The sequence below is a fragment of the Carettochelys insculpta genome, chromosome 2 (assembly GCF_033958435.1).
Source record: "Carettochelys insculpta isolate YL-2023 chromosome 2, ASM3395843v1, whole genome shotgun sequence".
Classification (NCBI taxonomy): Eukaryota; Metazoa; Chordata; order Testudines; family Carettochelyidae; genus Carettochelys; species Carettochelys insculpta.
This window is the reverse complement of record NC_134138.1, coordinates 265,846,661-265,865,611: the sequence shown is the minus strand read 5'-3', so window position 1 is coordinate 265,865,611 and position 18,951 is coordinate 265,846,661. Positions and strand designations below refer to the sequence as shown.

General features: G+C 42.1%; 1 protein-coding gene across 8 annotated transcripts in view; it reads right to left on the bottom strand.

Moving 5' to 3' along the window:
- The window catches only part of KMT2C (lysine methyltransferase 2C), a 346,453-nt gene that overhangs the window by 82,772 nt on the left and 244,730 nt on the right, over positions 1 to 18,951 (bottom strand). For all 8 annotated transcript variants that reach the window (XM_074985089.1, XM_074985087.1, XM_074985090.1 and 5 more), the window contains 7 exons: positions 13,836 to 13,955; positions 10,990 to 11,106; positions 9,153 to 9,254; positions 8,887 to 8,991; positions 7,484 to 7,665; positions 6,650 to 6,814; positions 5,997 to 6,106 (listed from right to left, as the gene is read on the bottom strand). In XM_074985089.1, the coding sequence (XP_074841190.1) occupies positions 5,997 to 6,106; positions 6,650 to 6,814; positions 7,484 to 7,665; positions 8,887 to 8,991; positions 9,153 to 9,254; positions 10,990 to 11,106; positions 13,836 to 13,955 (901 nt within the window). The remainder of the gene's footprint in view (positions 1 to 5,996; positions 6,107 to 6,649; positions 6,815 to 7,483; positions 7,666 to 8,886; positions 8,992 to 9,152; positions 9,255 to 10,989; positions 11,107 to 13,835; positions 13,956 to 18,951) is intronic.

The following is an 18,951-nucleotide window of genomic DNA, read 5'->3' as shown; positions in this document are numbered from 1 at the left end:
TGGCATGAATACTACATTGGTTGTGATCTCCTACTAATGGACAATAGGCAGGTGAGTACGTTGGATCTGTTAGACTGTCAAGCAGTTGACTGGTGACAGCAAGGTTTTGCTAACCTGACTACTGCAGATGATAAGGCTGGGTGGGGTTACAGAGAACAGATTCCATCCAAAGAATTCCCAGAACACTGCATGGGAAGATCATTCATTGCCCCCAAGCCATCCCACATGACGGATTTCAAAAGGCTCTACCCTGTCAATCATATTCTACAATATGAATGTGAGGCTGCTGTGAGAGAAAATAATGCTCCAAGAGTATCTGACTACAGAGACCATTCTACTCTAGTATTGGAGGGGCAGCCGTGTTAGTCTGGATCTGTAACAGCAACGAAGGGTCCTGTGGCACCTTATAGACTAACAGAGAAGTTCTGAGCATGAGCTTTCATGAGCACAGACTCACTTCATCAGATGCTGGTCTTGGAAATCTGCAGGGCCAGGTATAAATAAGCCAGAGCAAGGGTGGGGATAACAAGGTTAGTTCAGTCAGCAAGGGTGAGGCTTACTACCAGCAGTTGATCTGGAAGTGTGAACACCAAGGGAGGGGACGCTGCTTTTGTATTTAGCCAGCCATTCACAGTCTTTATTGCTATCTGCAGAGTATACCAGGGACAGTGTCCACTCTTCTTATTGATTTAGATTGTCAGCAACACAGACCAAGGATTGAAAAGCACCATGCACACCTGTGGAGTTGTATAAACAACAAATACAGATTGACTCTTTCTAGGGACACTTTCAGTAGTTTAAGTATTTATTCCATATGATTTTAATATAATGATTATGACCATTCCTTTCCTGTTCCCAGATTGAGATGCTACATGGGACAACCACAAAAGGCACTGCAGAAGGAAATGCTGGGGAATATAGCAGCCTCTATTCATTTTGGGACTTAGCTATATTGGAAGCCTTCTACCTCATACAGTTACGGAACCTGAAGTCAGCTTGTGTGTTATACATAAGTTGCTGAAATACCATCTTTTTGTTTTAATTTTCTGATCAAAATACAGAATAGACTAATAAAAAGGAAAAGATGTAGACTTGAAAGAATAATTCTCATACAAGACATACAAAAATTAATACTAGTGAAAGTCTGGCCTCAATAAATTGACAGGGTCCTTAAAAATACCACAGAATAAACACACTTATGCAGCACAACTTTATTTTGTGTGTCATTTGCACAAGCTGTAACTACATTATGCCAAAATTACAGACCATCAGAGAATGCAACAAGGTACAAAGCACAAAAAATGAGCTAACCACTTTGATTATTTTAAGTTAATTTATTAGACAATCAAAAGCCCCACAGTAGAGGGAGGAAGAGCAAGATGTGAACAGGAAAAAAAAAGGGAAGAAAACATATATCTGAAGATGAAATTTGGGAATAATGAGGTACAGGGAAAACAGAAAAGCTGCAGTAAGAAAGGCACTTAGCTACAGTGATACTACAGGAAAGGCAGCAGCAGGTAGATATTACTGAGTGGAGTGGGAAGGTCAGTAAAGTCAGATTTCACATATAAACTCAACTGATATAATCCACAGAGGTTGGGTCTACACTTTTCCCCAACTTTGAAGGGGGCACGTTTATCAGTCTGACGGGAGATGACTAATGAAGTGCTGTGGTGAATATGCAGCACTTCATTCGGCTAATTCTCCCCCCCAACAACTTCAAAGTGTCAAACTTCAAAGTGCCAGCATGCGTGCAGCTGCAGGCACTTCCAAGTGCCTTTACTCCTCAAAATTTTGTACTTCATTAGTAATCTCCCATCACCCTGATTAACATGCACCCTTCGATGTTGGGGGCAAGAGTAGACAAGCCCAGTGTTTTAAAAGGGGAACTAAAGTAAACAGGAAGCCAACAGAGATGATTTAGGATGGGGTGATTTTATATGCTTCACTGATAAGCAAAACAGTGGGCATTCTCCTGTACAGAGACCTGGGACTTCTGGAGGTCAAACAGGAAAGAGGTGTAATACTCAAACAGTTAATTACAGTAAAGTCTCTAGTGATGAACTCAAGGAAGTTGCACAGATTACATTACAACAGTGGCAAAAGACTGATTCATGGATAGCTAAGATAAGATGAATCTAGACAACAGAGAGAAAAGGTAGATCTCATTTAAAGGGGAGGATATTCTTCTTGGTTTAGCAAGCCTATGCTCAAACCACTGTGCTATCCCCTCCCCCAGTTTTTATATAGAGATACACCTGTGTGATAGAACTGGAAGAGGTCTCTACAGATCATTGAGTCCAGGCCTCTGCACTCACAGCAAGACTTATTACCATTCCAAACTTTTTTTTTTTTTTTTAATATCTATTTGCCCCAATTCAGACATAGCCACCTCAAGGACTGAACTCACAACCCTAGGTTTAACAGGCCAATGTGCAAACCACTGAGCTATCCCTCCCTGCCAACAGCATGCATCCACACTGGCAGCTCTTGCACTGACAGAACTGTGCAACATGTGTAGTAGCCCACAATGCAACTGGCTACAGAGTGCTTTGGGAAGGGCTTCCAATGTCTCATCAGACAAATACAGCATCACATGATGTAGGTTTCCTAGTTCCATCATGCCATTGGGTGCTCTACTAGAATGCCAGCCACTTCTCAACTCCAGTGTGCAGGGGAGGAAGAAAGTGGGAAGTAGGGAGCTGGGGAGGAAAGAAACAGAGACTGTGTGTATATTGGGAAAGAGTGAGGGCGTCACCATGCTGTCTCCAAGCTCCGACAGCCACCAGAAGCAGGCCCTGAGGCCAGGATAGGGGGAACACCCCTCTCACCAGCCCAGGCCTTTCTGCTGACTCTGCACAGCACAGCAATCTCTCACAGACACACATCCACCCCTTGCTTGCCTCTGTGGCTATGTCTACATTAGCCAAAAACTTTGACATGGCCATGCAAATGGCCATTTCGAAGTTTACAAATGAAGCGCTGAAATACATATTCAGCACCTCATTAGCATGTGGGTGGCCGTGGCACTTCGAAATTGACGTGGCTCATCCAGACGGGGCTCCTTTTCGAAAGGACCCTGGCTACTTCAAAGTCCGCTTATTCCTATCTGCTCATAGGAATAAGGGACTTCGAAGTAGCCGGGGTCCTTTCAAAAAGAAGCCCTGTCTGGACAAGCCACATGGCGGCGAGCCGCATCAATTTCGAAGTGCCGTGGCCGCCCGCATGCTAATGAGTCACTGAATATGTATTTTAGCGCTTCATTAGTAAACTCTGAAATGGCCATCTGCATGGCCATTTCAAAGTTTTTGGCTAGTGTAGACACGGCCTGTGTAATGCAGGAGAGAGCAGTAGCACTTCCTTAATGATGTGCTCTTCATAACTCTGAGCTGCATCCTTGGCTGTCAGAACTTCCGGGAGGCATGAAAGGAGAGGAGCACATACTTACAAGGCAACTGAATTCAAAACAGTGAGCAAAGTGGTTGCAACTGGCATCGTGGGATGCTGGAGGAGGCCTATTACAGGAATATAACAAACAGCAGCATCTACATGCACACTTTGCCTCTTTCTGTTTTCCAAAGTGTTTTATGCGTCCTGTCAAAGTGGCTTTATGTTTTTGTCAAAACTGAAGTTTTGTTGCCAAAAGTGGCATTGCAATGTGTACCCCAGCATTTCATTGCTAAAACCTGTCTTTTGCTGACAAAACCCTGCAGTGTAAACAAAGCCTTAGATTGAACAAGGTAGACAGTTGTAAATTTAACCATCCAGAAGAGCAGTTGTAGGGCCCATCTTCATTGCAAAATTTGCTTATAATTTTTACCTCAGGGTAACTAAGACATTTAAGATACCCCAAGAAAAAAAAACACTGAAAAATGAAGCATGTGAGGTATGCTTTTTGTGGCCAACTCCAGACAGGAATGCAGGGCTCCCCTTGGCAAGTTTAGCTCATGGTAAAACTGAAGAGCCTTGTCTTCACTGTGTTTCTAACCTGGGACAGCTTGTGTGTGACCATTAACCCAAAATAAAATTGCAGTTTTTTAGCAGTGAAGGCAAGCTTTTAGGCACAAGTGTCACTGCCACCAGAGAGGGGAAAAATGGCTCAATATATAGGAGAACTATGGCAGGAGAAACTCAGATGCATGAACAATTATGGAGGCAGTTCTAGAAGACCAAATGGTTTCCACAGTGTCAAAGGCTGAAGGGTGGTCACTTAGAACAACAACAGAGGAAAAGAACCATTAGCAACAGACTTCAGACAGTTCTATAAAAGAGTGGGAACAGTGTTGTCAGCTTGTGTAATGCTTTCACGTGATATAACTGAGGCTGGACTGGAGCCAGTCCTGTGACAACATGTGAAGCTCCGGCCCTCTTGTTAATAAGAGCTCTCTGATTGGTTCTCTGTTTCACATGCCAGCTTCCTGGGGCAAAATAATGAACCAGTGCTGCTGCAGGGAGAGCTCTCTCCTCCATCTCTTCTGCAGCCCAAAAGCATTCCCACAAAGACAATGGAAGGCAGAATGTCATGAGCCCACAAATCAGAGCAGCTCCACTGTTTCCTTCCCATCCCACCCTGTGAGCAGCAAAAGGATGCCTTTGCTTTTCCCCCTGCCCTGCAACACTCCACTTAGGAAGCTGGGAGAAAGGGTGAAAAGCCCCTGGAGAACCTCTTCCCAGCCTAGAAAGGGAAGTAAGTGATCTGCTGTGGCCTCCAGAGGCCTGGAAAGAGGGCGAAGAACCCCAGAAAAAGCACAGGTGAAGATAAGGGGCAGAACTAGGTGGTGGGGAGTTGAACTGATGGGATTCAGAACTCAGAAGAAGTGGAATGAACTGAGAGAGAACTGAACTGATGGGAAGGGGGCTGGACTGAAGGCGGTTAATAGAAGGCAAAGCATCTGAACACTACACCATCCACTTTTGGATCTGAATTTTACATCTCAGGTCTACCTCCCGTTTTAATTTTGGAGGAAAATGTTCCATGAAACTCAAAAAAGTTACGAAGCTATATTAAAGGATTGAGGTATTGGAACTTCACAACACACAGTATTCCATCTTGCATACATATTTGGAACAATACCAAGTTCTAGTACCTTTCAGTGACACAAATCACAGAATACTAATGCTGGGTTGCAGATGGGCATATGTGGGGGTGAGAGCTCCTTCAGAAGAGACCAAAATCACTTGCTCAATAAACTTGAGAACAGCAGATAAGTGATGGGAGGAAAAAAAAAAATCATCAACGGACAGACCTCAGCCCCCACCCCCTTAATACTTCTAAACCATGATTTTTGGAACAGCCTCATGATTTTGGGGGACTGAACTGCTGATCTCTCATGGGAGCCTGACTCGTGATTTTTCATCTCTTCAGGCTGGCAGTACTGTAACAGGGAGAGAGCAGAGCTGCTGCTGCTAAGTGATTTCAATGCTTCTCCTGAAGAGGAGTTCTTTCATGAACTACAGTCAAGAAAGAACAGGCTACGAAGTTGTCAGGGGTGGATGTAGTGGCAGTAGAGGCGTGCGACGGTCTAAAATAGAGGAAAGGTCACATACACTCTGGATACCACTACTGCTACCTTCAAAAGCCTGAAAGTGTTCGACTAACAAAGGTTTGCCCTTTCTGAAATGGGAAGCTGAGATTTCTGTACAAATATCGCTAAGGAATCTGTTTCATCTTCCCAGCACCTTGATTTGAAATAGATTTCTGACTCTACAGGGTTCATGGGTATTTGCCAGTCCATCTTCAATAAGATGGTCATATTTCCCCATTATACTCAGGCTTTGACAATCTGTTAAATCTTTCCTGATGCTGCAGAGGTGCTCTTGCAGTCAGTCACTGTGGAATACTAAATAACTAGCCTTAAAACACTGGAAAGCCTCAGTTCTGCAATGATCCAGGACTTTATCAACCAGAGCACAGAACCATAAAAACAGTCCCAAACCTACTGTTTTGCATTGTGCACTGCTGCTATTTCACCCATTGGTTTCAAAAGTCCTCTTACCGTTTGTTGATGGTATGTATGGCCTACACATGGTACAGTCAAAACCAATATCAGCTATGCTTTCCACTTCCTCTTCTGTGTTTAAATTCTGACAGATTGCATGCATCCACCTAGAAATTAAGTGGGGGAGGGAGGGATACACAGTTTAAAAATGACTAACCTCAGGAGACTCAAATATCAGTATATGGTTTCTGAGATAAAAATTAAAAGGAAATATTTATATAATTTAAATTATTTTAGGAAGAAATAATAATGATCCACGTTCTGTATATATGCTTTTTCCTTTATATGTGTTTAAACACTGTGTACTCCTTCAAAATATCTACTACCCTTAATAATAAGAAAGATTCTATGACTTTATTTGTGTCACAGACACTTTTTAGAATTGCATTGCCTGATGGGTTTTTTTGTTCTTATTTATTTATATGATACTCTGTAAAGTACTTATAGCTTTGTCCTCATGACAACCCTCTGAGGTGAGCAAATATTACTTTTACAGTTAGAGAACCAAGAGGCACAGAAATTTAGTAATTCTGAGTCCCACTACAACTGTCTTCACCACATAACCCTTCCTCCCATCCTTAAGATTTTTACACCATTAGGGTAAAACGTGACCCATGAAATAATTTCACAAAATGTTAGAAACCCTTTACCTATCACATTGCCTACACTGAAGAATGATCTCTTCTTCCTTATAATTACGAAAGCAGATGGGGCAGGTAGATAAGCTTGCACAAGGAGCACATTGCGTGTAATTGTTTTGCCATTCACATCTTAGACCAGGAGAAGTTGCTCCACAGTGTCTGCACCAAACACACCTTCAAAACACAAACAAGAATGTCTGTTATCTTGGTTTCAAAGTAACCTTGGCACAATAAGCATTACTCATGGCAAATAACAATTTACATGTTAAATTGTGTATGATCAGATAAGAAATGCAGGGGGCGTTTTTGGTTAATATAGACCTGGCTTCCAATTAAATTAAATGAAATGAAAATGAGAAGTTAAGATTAAACTGACATTGGAAATACATTTGAACATCCAGGCTATGGGTGTCCCTAATCCAGGGTTAGGTTAGGAACACCTATAGTACAGAGGAGGAAGTAGGTCTATGTACTGCTGCTCCCCCTCATCCCCTGCTGGGGGAACAGCAGTGCACAGAACACTTCCCCTCTGGCTCTTCCCTGCCACTCAAATAGTGGCAAGGGGCAGTGCCTGGGAGTGGCAGGGGACATGGAACCTTGTAAGCAGGGCACCAGGTAAGTGTCGTCGCATCCCCATCCCACTCCCAGCTTGCCCTGCAGCATTTCTTCCCCCTCCATGCCCCCCAGACTGGCAAAATCTTTTAATCTAGCAAGTCCTGTTTCCCAGAAGTGCCAGATTAAAGAGGTTCAAGTGTATTCAGCTGAAATACAACAATAATAGTTTTAAAGTGAGAATAAAATGGGAAAAACAGTAAACATTTCTGACACCAGAACCAAACACACCATTTGCACTTCCAGCCCCCTTTGGGGACTGTCTGCAGTGGGGGATCCAGGCAGTAAGTGTGGTAGCTGATGTCACAGTCATCACAGAGAAGCAGTCTTCCTGGATCTGTAGCTTTCCCGCAGGCTTCACACACTGTGCACTCTAGGCACCTCCAGCCTTTACTGAGCACCACCTTTGTAATCTGCAAATAGAAAGGTAATGTACAACTTATTCCCCAGCAACTGCACAGGCTTTCAATGGTGCATATCTTTTTATTTCAGTACAGTAAACACTGGGCCTAATGCAGATCTGGCTCATTAGAGATGTACAGGGATGCTGCACATGTGCTGATTAGCTGCATCACTAGCAGCAGCACAGGAAGGGGAGCAGGTTTGCAAAACTGCTATCCTTCTCTTAATTGCACAGATGGGGAGAGGGGAAAGTAGCAAAATGGGGAAGGGACTGGAGTGTAGGTCTGACACAATAATAAGACAGAGCACATAGTTCAACAGAATGCCAAGGAAGATATACTGCACTAGGATCTACACCCAGTGCAGTTTACTTTGAGCAACAGGGGAGTTACAAGCTCTTTCCCAGGCTGTTGATGGGGAAGTGCAACAATACATTTGCCTGTAGCAAAGCCAAGATGGAACTTATTAAAAAAATCATAAATCATTCCAAATTCTTTGTGAAGCCTAACATTGGGGTTTTAGTGACTAGAAGTACTCACCTACTTAAAGTTATTTAAAATATAATTTAAGAGTACCATCTCAATCCAAAATCAAATTATATTCTCATGAAAAATGGATAGAGCTTTTCATAAAGAACATGTAAAAGCAAAGTGAAACCCAGAGGTATCTTAACAAATAACCAGATTTCACATAACTGCACTTATATAATGAGCAACAGACAGTTTGTAGTTTATATGCTGCAGTAAATAGCTTATTACGTGCTTGCTAAGTCATCTCATACCATTCAAATTTAATTTTCTCACATTCTCTCCTAGACTAATGAACCTGAAATGTATTAACTACTCCAGTTGCTGTCGGTTCTGACAGCCAACAGACAAACTGAATCAACTAAACCTGATACCATAGCAAATGAAGTTGCAGTAAGTTTCTTTCCCAAAAACAATGTGTTTGTGTTAAGATTTTTAAGCTTATATTTTAATATGTTATTTTAACCAGCTGCTAGATAATAAGTGCTATTTATGGCTGTGAAAGTAGGAAAAAGGTTAATTTCTCTTGAGGCAATGCACACTATAAAATGACATTTAAATAAAGTCTTTCAGAAACTGCACACAAACAACAGTCAAATTAGTTGAAGATTTTTTAACAAATTAACGACTCTCCTAATTATGCGGTCCTCTTTAAGTAAAATATGAAAACAATGTCAAATATTTGTAACGTAACAAAACACTTACCTTAATACTGACACAATATGGATGGTAACACTGACCACACTGAGAGCATGCAAGCAATCTGCCCTCTGTACCTTGGCCAAAACTCCCACAGACTACACACATATCCTAAAATGACAGAAAGAACAGTTTTCAAACAGTCTATTGTCCTAACATACAAAACTACACAGCTGCTCTAAAGTAAAAACCCATCCTTATATTGGTTAATTCAATTCATAATAAAGACATTAATTCCTTTTTTATTACAACAGAGTAATTAGTATCCCAACCTGATGTAAAGTGAACTTGTCACTGCTAGAAAATAGTACAACTGTATTATGCATCGAATTTTCTTCCTCATCTTTGTTAGATGACACATCCATTGTAGTGACCTGCAAAAAGAACATCACATGAACATACTTCCATTGCCTAAGACACAAACTGTTTCATCTCTATTTACTATTGTCCTTCTGGAACTGAACAATAAGTATTGTATTTCAGAATATAAAATACACAGACAATTTTAAACTGTGAAAACCATTTGCTGATTTCAAAATCTGTAAGTCTGTGTATTTATTGGTAAACCATGCAAATGTTAATTAATACAAAGTAACCACCGGTAAAATCCACATTTGCCAGAAGACACATGCTGGTGGACATATTGTACCTTTTTTTCATCGTGTGGTGGATGTTTAAGAGACCTGGAGCTCTGTCCACTGCCAAAATATCAGGAATAGTGGTCAGAGTGCTGGGCCCGTTTGAAATACCAGGCCTGGGCCTATTGCCCCCTTGTGCCTTTCCCCTGTAGCCCATCAGTAGCACTGCAGATAGCAGTGAAAGTTGTGCAGCTGTTCTCATTCATTGGTTTCTATCTGGTTTTACAATGTCACTGTGGCCACATCTACACTAGGGGAAAACTTCAAAATGGCCATGCTAATGGCCAAACTGGAGAATACTAACGAGGCACTGAAATGAATAGTCAGTGCCTCATTAGCAAGCTGCCAGCCACGGCACTTTGAAAGTGCCGATTTTTGCCCGCGTACAGCTCGTCTACGCAGGGGTCCTTTTCGAAAGGACCCTGCAAATGCAAAATCCCCTTATTCCCATCAGCTGATTTTGACATTTGCAGGGTCCTTTTGAAAATACGCCCCCCCCCGGGAGATGAGCTGCACAGGAGTGAAACGCGGCACTTGCCGCGCCAGCAGCATGCTAATGAGGCACTGACTATTCATCTCAGCGCCTTGTTAGTATTCTCTCATTTGGCCATTAGCATGGCCATTTTGAAGTTTTCCTGTAGCATAGATGTAGCCTGTGACAATTCACTCCTGGGTAAAAAGTGCATAGTCATTTAGATAACAGCCTAGTAGCAAATTTCCCCCTCCCTTCCCAAAAGACACAGAAAAAAAACAGTTTAAGCATTCAGATGATATGAAGGCAATACACAGAAAATCCTCAGTCTGACATAAGGACTTTTGAAATGTGCTTTTGTGCTTCTGTAATTCAGTGTTTTAACTTTATTTTAAGCTATTTTCCATACATAGCTGTCATTTCATTAAAATATTTTCAAATTACCGAGCCAGACTTTAGAAAGCTTCGTTATGCATAAACCAGCTCATCATAAAATGCAGCAAGAATTTTAAAAATGTAATATTACAATGTAATTATGTGAAATTACAGCATTACCTATACTGATACCAATTCAATAATTAGATAAAATTAGTAACATGAACAAACAATCATTAACTAAGCTTCCAAAAGAAGAAAAGGATACTAACAAAGCTTCATTAGAAGATTATGCCTGGGAAACAAATCCAGAAGTTTTCTGATTTAAAACCTAACATATAAACTTGTTAACTTCCTGTGCCATATAATCTGTGGATGTAGAAAGACTGAGCTGAACCCTCACCAGTGTCCTTTTACAAGGGAATATAAGTGGTGTAAAATTGTTACAGCTTACCCCTATTTTTAAATGGAAGTATAGAATAACATTTAATGAAAACTAAATTGTTTTCAACACTTTTTCTCATTGCTTACTTTGTTAGAGACAAAATTTCTCTAAAAAAATTAGAACTGGATAAACAAAGTTACGTACCAAACTACGTACAAAACTAAAAAGATAGTTCTTACCCCTGGAGTGACAACAGCCCCAATTCCATTCTTCAGTTTTGATCTACCTCTGCCACCCCGGCCTGAAAGGCCTGCACCACGTGGTCTCCGCTTCCCAGGAAATCCTGATCCACGGCCCTAGTTAAGTGAAATAGCAACTTAAATGCAATACAGATCTCTCTTATTGCAAGGGCACTTCCCTGTAACTATATAAATAAGAACTGCGGTTTCAAATGGATATAGATAAGCCAGATCATCATTATTAAATCACTATATATATATTGTAGTAGAATATCTTTAACTTCGAACTAAACTCTCTTCCTCTGTTATCTTCAACCATCATGAAAAGGATCACTTCTAATAAAAGTACTTTAAACTCATTAACACATTAATTTTCACTACAGGGACAGCCAGTAATACTGAAATACATTTTCTCCATCCTGTCTAGTACTCCAGATAAACATTACTTCTTGTTCTGACAGTTGCAGGTGCACTTTACTTGTTATACAGCAGCTACACTTCTTTGCAATAGTCACACAGACATTAAGAGTTGTTAGGGCTTTACCCTACTCCAGCAGAGGTCTGTGAGTAAACTCCCAGGATTCAGTGAGGACACAATCAAGATTTTAGTGTTTAATACCCCCAAACAAGTAGTACCTATAATAGTAAAATAATACTTTTCTTTGTAGTATTTATACTTAGTCCTAGGTGATTTATTTTTTTCCCTTCTCATGTTTAACCTGGAGACACCTAGTTTGAGTGCTGGGTTGACCTTAACTGATGAGGTGAATTCAAATTGTGTGAACAGGGGAGAGAGCAGGAAAAGTAAATGTCATGCTTTTTCAATGTTAATTACTTTAAATTATTATTGTGAATTAATTCAGCTTTCACAAATAAGATTTTTTATTTCACATTGAACTGGAAAAACAAAAAAAATAATGCAAAACAAAACACAAAAGGAACTTCCTGATCACATCTAAAAGAGGAAAATATTATTACTGGCTGTGTCTCTATGGAATTGTGGCTGATCTTCAGACCAGATATGAACAAATTACATCTACCTTATACCTTTTGTTCTTATACAATGAGAGTTAAGGTATATATATTCAACACAGCAGGTATTCTATTGTGCTTTACTACTACTAGGTAACTAGCATTTGTCTTTGTCTTTAAAATGCATTTGAAGAAATCAATGTTAATGGCTGCTTTAGTCTACTTTGTTTTGTTGTCCATACATCATTTACATGTCTATAGTGTCTATCTGAATGCTTGCTTCAAACTATTTTAAGATGCCAAAAACTCAAAGACAAAACAGTTCACTCAATAAAAGGCACATACTGCATTTGAACTATGGTACTATTATAAATGTCAATGGAAGATGCACTAGACCCACTCATAGTAAGAATTCCACTGACTGAAGGTAATATTATGACCTCACTATGGCCAGTAATATTTTCATATATACCAACCTCCTTTTTTTTTTTTTTTAATAGAACTTTGTGGTAATAGTTGTTATGAGATAGAATCCAAATATCCCTCTAATAACAATATTATTTGAACTATAATTTAAACAGTGCACCTTTTCACTAACAGGCAATGCAACCATACAACAATTTAGAAATAAGAATAAGGAAGGAGGTGTTGCTGATCAAAGTTTAATTTCTTCCCACCTCTAGGTAGAGGGTAAAATATATAATCACTGCATACAAGATTGACTTCCTTCACAAGTAAAATGCTCAGACATTCCTAACAATTTGTGTTTTAGACAACACTTCAATATTTTTAGCTTCACAAGGCTAACAATGTAACAGAAATAGCACAAGAGTGTATTAATGTTAATGCTGGACATTATGCTGAAAATTAATGTTTCAAGCAGCAATAGCTAAGCTAATATCAAATTAAAATAAAGCAAATTTGCATGAGAGTTAAAGTGTGATGAAAATAAATCAGCTGAAATCAACAACCTATTTATGGTTTTATATTTTTCATTTTTTCTCTCTCTCTTTTTAAGGTTGTAATAATCCTTCTAAGAGCTTGTCTACACAGAGCAGCAATGCAAGTTTGGGGGTGGGGTGGAGAGAAGAAGAGAGATCTCTAAAGTGCCACTAGTGTGTTGTTTTTTAAGCGGTCCATGTAGATTATGCTGGTGTGCACTACAAATTCTCCAGTGTGCTTTAATGTGGATACTAAAAGCACATTAGGGAACTTTCAGTGCACACCAGCAGCATCTACGTGGACCAATTAATGCACATTACGGGCCTTTAGAAATCACCCCCTAAAGAGCACAATGCTGCTTTGTATAGACAAGCCATCAGTTTCTTTATGTTTATTTTCATGGTAGACATCAATGGGACAGTATCTGGCTCCCTCTAAGATAAGTCAAATAGTTATTTTTTTCCCCCAAAGTTAAAACATATGTCACTGTGAGTGCCTTTTGTTGCCACAGCAACACGTTTGCAACAGCCCCAGAGTTCAATAGTTTTCAGTCTGGCTCTCCTTACTGCCAGCAGTCTTCAGGACACACCCACCCCCACCCCTACCTCAAGTAACCCCCCTTGACAGCTATTTAACAGCAATAAGCAAAAAAAAATTAAGTAGTAAGATACACATATTACATGGGTATTACAAATTATCTTGCCATATTAAATTCAAAATTTATGCAATCCCATAACATGCCATATTTGTTCTGGTAAATTTATATTTTTGTAATTTAAAAGCTCCAGACTTCAACCAATTTTCTTAAAAAGCCAAAGTTAACAGTGATAAAGTGGAAGATTAATTCAGGTGAACTATACATAGTTTTCATTAGTAGTCTCATTAGCAGAAAAATAGCAATGGATACATGAATATAAATACAAATTATTTACCACTTTGATGCTCCAAATGGCACTGCCAGGAAGCTGTCTGGATTTAAAAATGTCCCGACCTTCTGAAATGTCTGGGGACCAGGAAGGTGGGCTCACTGTATTATTGGTACTCCAAGCCCCCTAGGATACGGCAGGTGAGAAAATAGATGTATAAACTCAGCAACATAAAAATAAAGAAATTAAAAAAATAAAGCAAGCAACCAAAAGTTTCTGAAAAGCAAAGCACATGCAGGCATAGGTAGGCACTCTCACCTAAATTTACTTACTGTTAAACTAGTTTGTAAGGGGAAAATTTAAATCCTTAACTGAAATTTATGCAGAGACTATTTCAACCCTCAGTCAGGTTAAAAGGTCTGAAAAATGACTTTAAAAAATTCTACAAAGTAAAAATGTGAGAAAAGAGGGTTGACAGATAATCATCTTATCACAGACAGCAATCAGAGCAACACAGTCAGCCTCTAAATTTTGGATCACCATTCCAAGAAGAAATTATTTTGAGATCACAGAAGGGTTTTGTGAGTACATTCCCTTCTATACCTTAATTCCCATCTTTGAAGGAAGAGATGGCTTTGTGCCACTTTTTAATCAAAACAACATGTAGGCTGAGAAGCATGTAAGACAAAGGGATAAAAATAAAACTAAAACATGAAGAAAATGAAAAATAAATGTGAGCAGTTAACAAAGTACCTCTGACCTGCAAGTATACCACAAATGTACATTTATAAAAGCACACACCTATAAATCTTAACACTGATTTTTTATATAACAGCCAACTAAAACAAACAGTGTCTCACAATACAGGATACATAAAGCTGAATTCAAACAAAATCATGATTTTATTTTCTTTTGTACAAGTCCAGCACAATGGGGACCCAATCTGATTTGGGTAGTGGTGTAGTACCATAATATAAACAGTAAACCAAGAGTAAGGTTAGCAATATGGTGCTAATTTGCGGGTGTATAGGGCAAACTGTTATTGAAGGCGGTAGATGTTTTGGTTGAACTCCACATATGGACTTGAGAATTAAGCCATAAATCATTTATTAAGGTAATTTCATCTTAAATTTACAATTCAGCATGCCAAAAGAGTAATAAAGTTTTACCACTCCTTCAGAAACAAGCAAGAACATAGCTAAGGATTAAGATTAAAATGTTGTAAGGAAAAATTAGTTAATACCCAGAAAACTACATCCAGTAATGATTTAGGCCCCTATTCCAATAAGCAATGAGAGGATTCTAATTCATATGTAAAATAGTAACAAAGAGAAAGCCATGTAAGCATATATACTATCAAAACGAAAAAGCGGTAAAGTAGCACTTTAAAGACTAACAAAATGATTTATTAGGCGAGCTTTCCTGGGACAGACCCACTTCTTCAGAACATAGCCATACCAGATATGTAAAATACTTACACACAAAACCTTCTGCAGGATTGAGACCTCAGAACATTGGCCTTTGTGACAATAAGCATAAAGAAACACTCTGGCCTCACCCAAGTTTTTAAAATGAAATATAAAAAAATATCAAGCAAAATTAAGTGCTTTGGGAAAAAGTTTCTTCTGAATTCAATAGTTCACTAAAACTTTTATTCTCTCAGAATTAGTCTAGATACAGAGAAATTGTAGAACTTGAACTCTACAGCCACATCTAACAGAGTGGCTTTTCCTGGAAAAAGAGAAGTTACTCACCTGTAGTAACGATGGTTCTTCGAGATGTGTCCCCGTGGGTGCTCCACAATAGGTGTCGGGCTCGCCTGGCGCCGCAGATTGGAAATCTTCCAGCAGTTTCTCCTGGATTGTGCATGCGCCAGCGTGTGCCGCCCCCCTGTGCGCCCCCGGCCGCGTGCACGATCCGTTCCCCGCCAGTTCCTTGACCAACCGCCTCGGATGCTCCTGAAAAACACTAGACAGAGATCTGAAGCGGGGAGGATGGGCGGGTGGTGGAGCACCCATGGGGACACATCTCGAAGAACCATCGTTACTACAAATGAGTAACTTCTCTTTCTTCTTCGAGTGGTCCCCGTGGGTGCTCCACAATAGGTGACTACCCAGCAGTAACCCAAGTACGGAGGTGGGTAATCGGTTTATGTGCAGCTTGCCCCCGAGAGGACTGCTGTCGACAGACGGGTATCCTCTCAGAATACCCAAGGCAGGGCATAATGCTTGGCGAAGGTGTCACAGGATGACCAGGTCGCCGCTCTACAGATATCTGTTAACGCAATGCCCTTGAATAAGGCTGTTGACGCCGCCACCGCCCTGGTGGAGTGAGCCCTGGGCGGGGCCAGCAAAGGAGTCTTTCGAAGTTCGAAGCACATTGTTATACAAGACACAATGTGCTTTGAGATTCTCTGGGAAGAGAGACCTTCTCCTTTGGACCCACGAGCGAGAGAGACTAGAAGCCTGTCCGTTTTCCAGAAGGACTTAGTTCTGTCTGTGTAGAAGGCCGACACCCTCCTCACATTTAGGAGATGCAGGCGTGCCTCCTTGCCGGAGCTGTGAGGCTTCGGGTAAAACGAGGGTAAAACTACTGGCTCGTTAAGATTGGACTCCGGAGAGACTTTTTGGAACGAAGGCTGGGTGCAGCCTTAAGGTTACCGCCTCCTTTGAGAATACTGTGCAGTGCGGCGTTGCCATCACTGCCGCGAGCTCACTCACCCTGCTGGCTGACATAGTTGCAAGGAGGAAGGTTGTTTTTATCGTAAGGAGACGTATGGGAACTGTGGCTAATGGTTCAAAAGGTGGACCCGATAGCGTGCTGAGCACCAAGCCCAAATTCCACGACGGTGGAAGTGGTTTCCGAGGGGGGTACAGGTTTACAAGCCCCTTCAAGAACCTGGTAACGATAGGATGGGCGAATACCATGGGCCCTTCCTCTGTATACTGAAAAGGCTGATATAGCGGCGAGGTGGACCTTTAGCAAGGATAGAGAAAGCCCGCCTCTCTTGAGGTCCAATAAGTCTTCTAATATTACAGGTATAGGAATGTCAAGGGGAGTTAACTGCTTGGCGGAACACCAGGCTGTGAAACGAGTCCATTTGTGCTTGTAAGTCTTCCTGGTGGAGGTCCTTCGGCTACATTCCAGGACTTGTTGTGCTCCCTCCGTACATGTGCTCTTTAAGGAGCTGAGCCATGGATTAGCCATGCTTGTAGGTGCAGACCTTAAGGGTGCGGGTGCACTATTGACCCTTGAGCCCGCGGGAGTAAGTCTGGCGCCACCGGTAGATGGAGCGGTGGGCGGTCCGACATGCGCAGAAGCAAGGGAAACCACTGCTGCCGATCCCAAGCGGGACTATGAGTATCATGTGAGCTCTCTCCCTTCTGGCTTTGTGCAAGACCTTGCGGATAAGCACTGCGGGGGAAACGCATAAAGTAGGGACCCCTTCCATGAAAAACATGAATGCGTCCCCCAGGGACCTCCGCCCCACTCCTGCTCTGGAGCAGTGCAGGGGACGCTTTTTTTTTTTTTGTACTGGGTGGCAAACAGATCGATCTGGGGAAACCCCCATGTACGAAAAATGCACTGTAGCAGATCGGAGCGGATCTGCCATTCGTGCGTGATTGCGAAGTGCCTGCTCAGCTGGTCTGCATTCACGTTGTGGGCGCCCGGCAAGTATGAGGCTTTCAACGTTATGGTGTTGGCGATGCACTGATTCCACAATCGGACTGCTTCCGCACATAGGGCACGGGATCGTGCTCCTCCTTATCGATTGATGTAGACCATAGTGGAGGTATTGTCGGTATTGAATCCCAACTACTTTGCCATGCAGGTAATCTCGAAAATGTTTGCAGGCGTTGAACACTGCTCTGAGCTCCAGTATGGATATGTGCAGTGTCTGTTCCGCAGGGGACCATAGCCCTTGCATTACCTTGTCGCCAATGTGCGCTCCCCATCCCATGTGGGAGGCAGTGGTAGCAAGAAAAATAGAAATTTGTGATTGGTGAAAAGGCACCCCCACTAGCAGATTCTCAGGGTTTTCCCACCACGCCAGGGATCTGCGCACCTCTGTTGTGGGCGACACCACCCTGTGGACAGTGTGGGATGCCGGTTTGTAAATGCTCGCCAGCCAATGCTACGGGCTTGACATGTGCAACCTGGCATTCTGTACCACAAACGTTGCTGCCACCATATGGCCCCGCAGCTGTAGGCACGGTAAGATCGGCACCGTGGGGCTGTATGTAATGACTTGCACCAGCGAACTGACTGCGCGGAAGTGGGCGTCGGGTAGGTACACCCTTGCTGTGATAGAGTTTATGCGTGCCCCTATGAACTCTATGTCTTGTGTGGGGTCGGTCTTTGACTTCGCGAGGTTGATGACTAGGCCCAGTGAAGAGAACGTGTCCGCTGTGACGCGTATCATGCGTGAGACCTCTGCCTTTGGAGGTCCCTTTTAGCAGGCAGTCACCCAGATATGGGAAAAATAAACACCCCGTCTGTGCAGGTAGGCTGACACCACTGCCAGGGTTTTGGTAAGACTCTGGGGGCCGAGGAGAGGCCAAAAGGAAGAACCCTGTGCTGGAAGCGCTCCTGGCAGACCGTGAAGCGGAGGAAGCACCTGTGTGCCGGGTAGATTGTTATATGAAAGTAAGCATCTCGTAAGTCGAGTGCTGCAACCCAGTCTCCATCGTCCAGTGCCATGAGTATCAAGGCAACTGTGATCATCCGAAACCGTTGCTTGCGCAAGTAACGGTTGAGGCCACGAAGATCTAAGATGGGCCTCCGGTGTCCCGTTTTCTTCTCCGATAGGAAGTAGAGTGAATAAAAACCTTCCCCTGGAATTATTCCGGCACTCTTTTCACTGCACTTGTGAACATAAGATGGGTCACCTTCTGCTTGAGCCTCGCCTCATGGCAGCGCCCCTGAGGTGAGGCCTGGTGGGAGGCTTCGTCGGTGGAAGCGACTGGGAGGAGATCGCGTAACCGTGGCTATGATCTCCAGCACCCATATGTCTGTGGTGATCTTTTTGCCATTGGGAGTGGAACGGTCTGAGGCGATGATGGAACATGAGATCAGAGTGGCATTGAGCGAGGGTATTGATAGTGCAGCCCCCAACATACCCATCAAACTTGTTGCCTTTGAGGCCTGACCCGAGGGCGTACGGCTTTGTTGAGAACGTCAC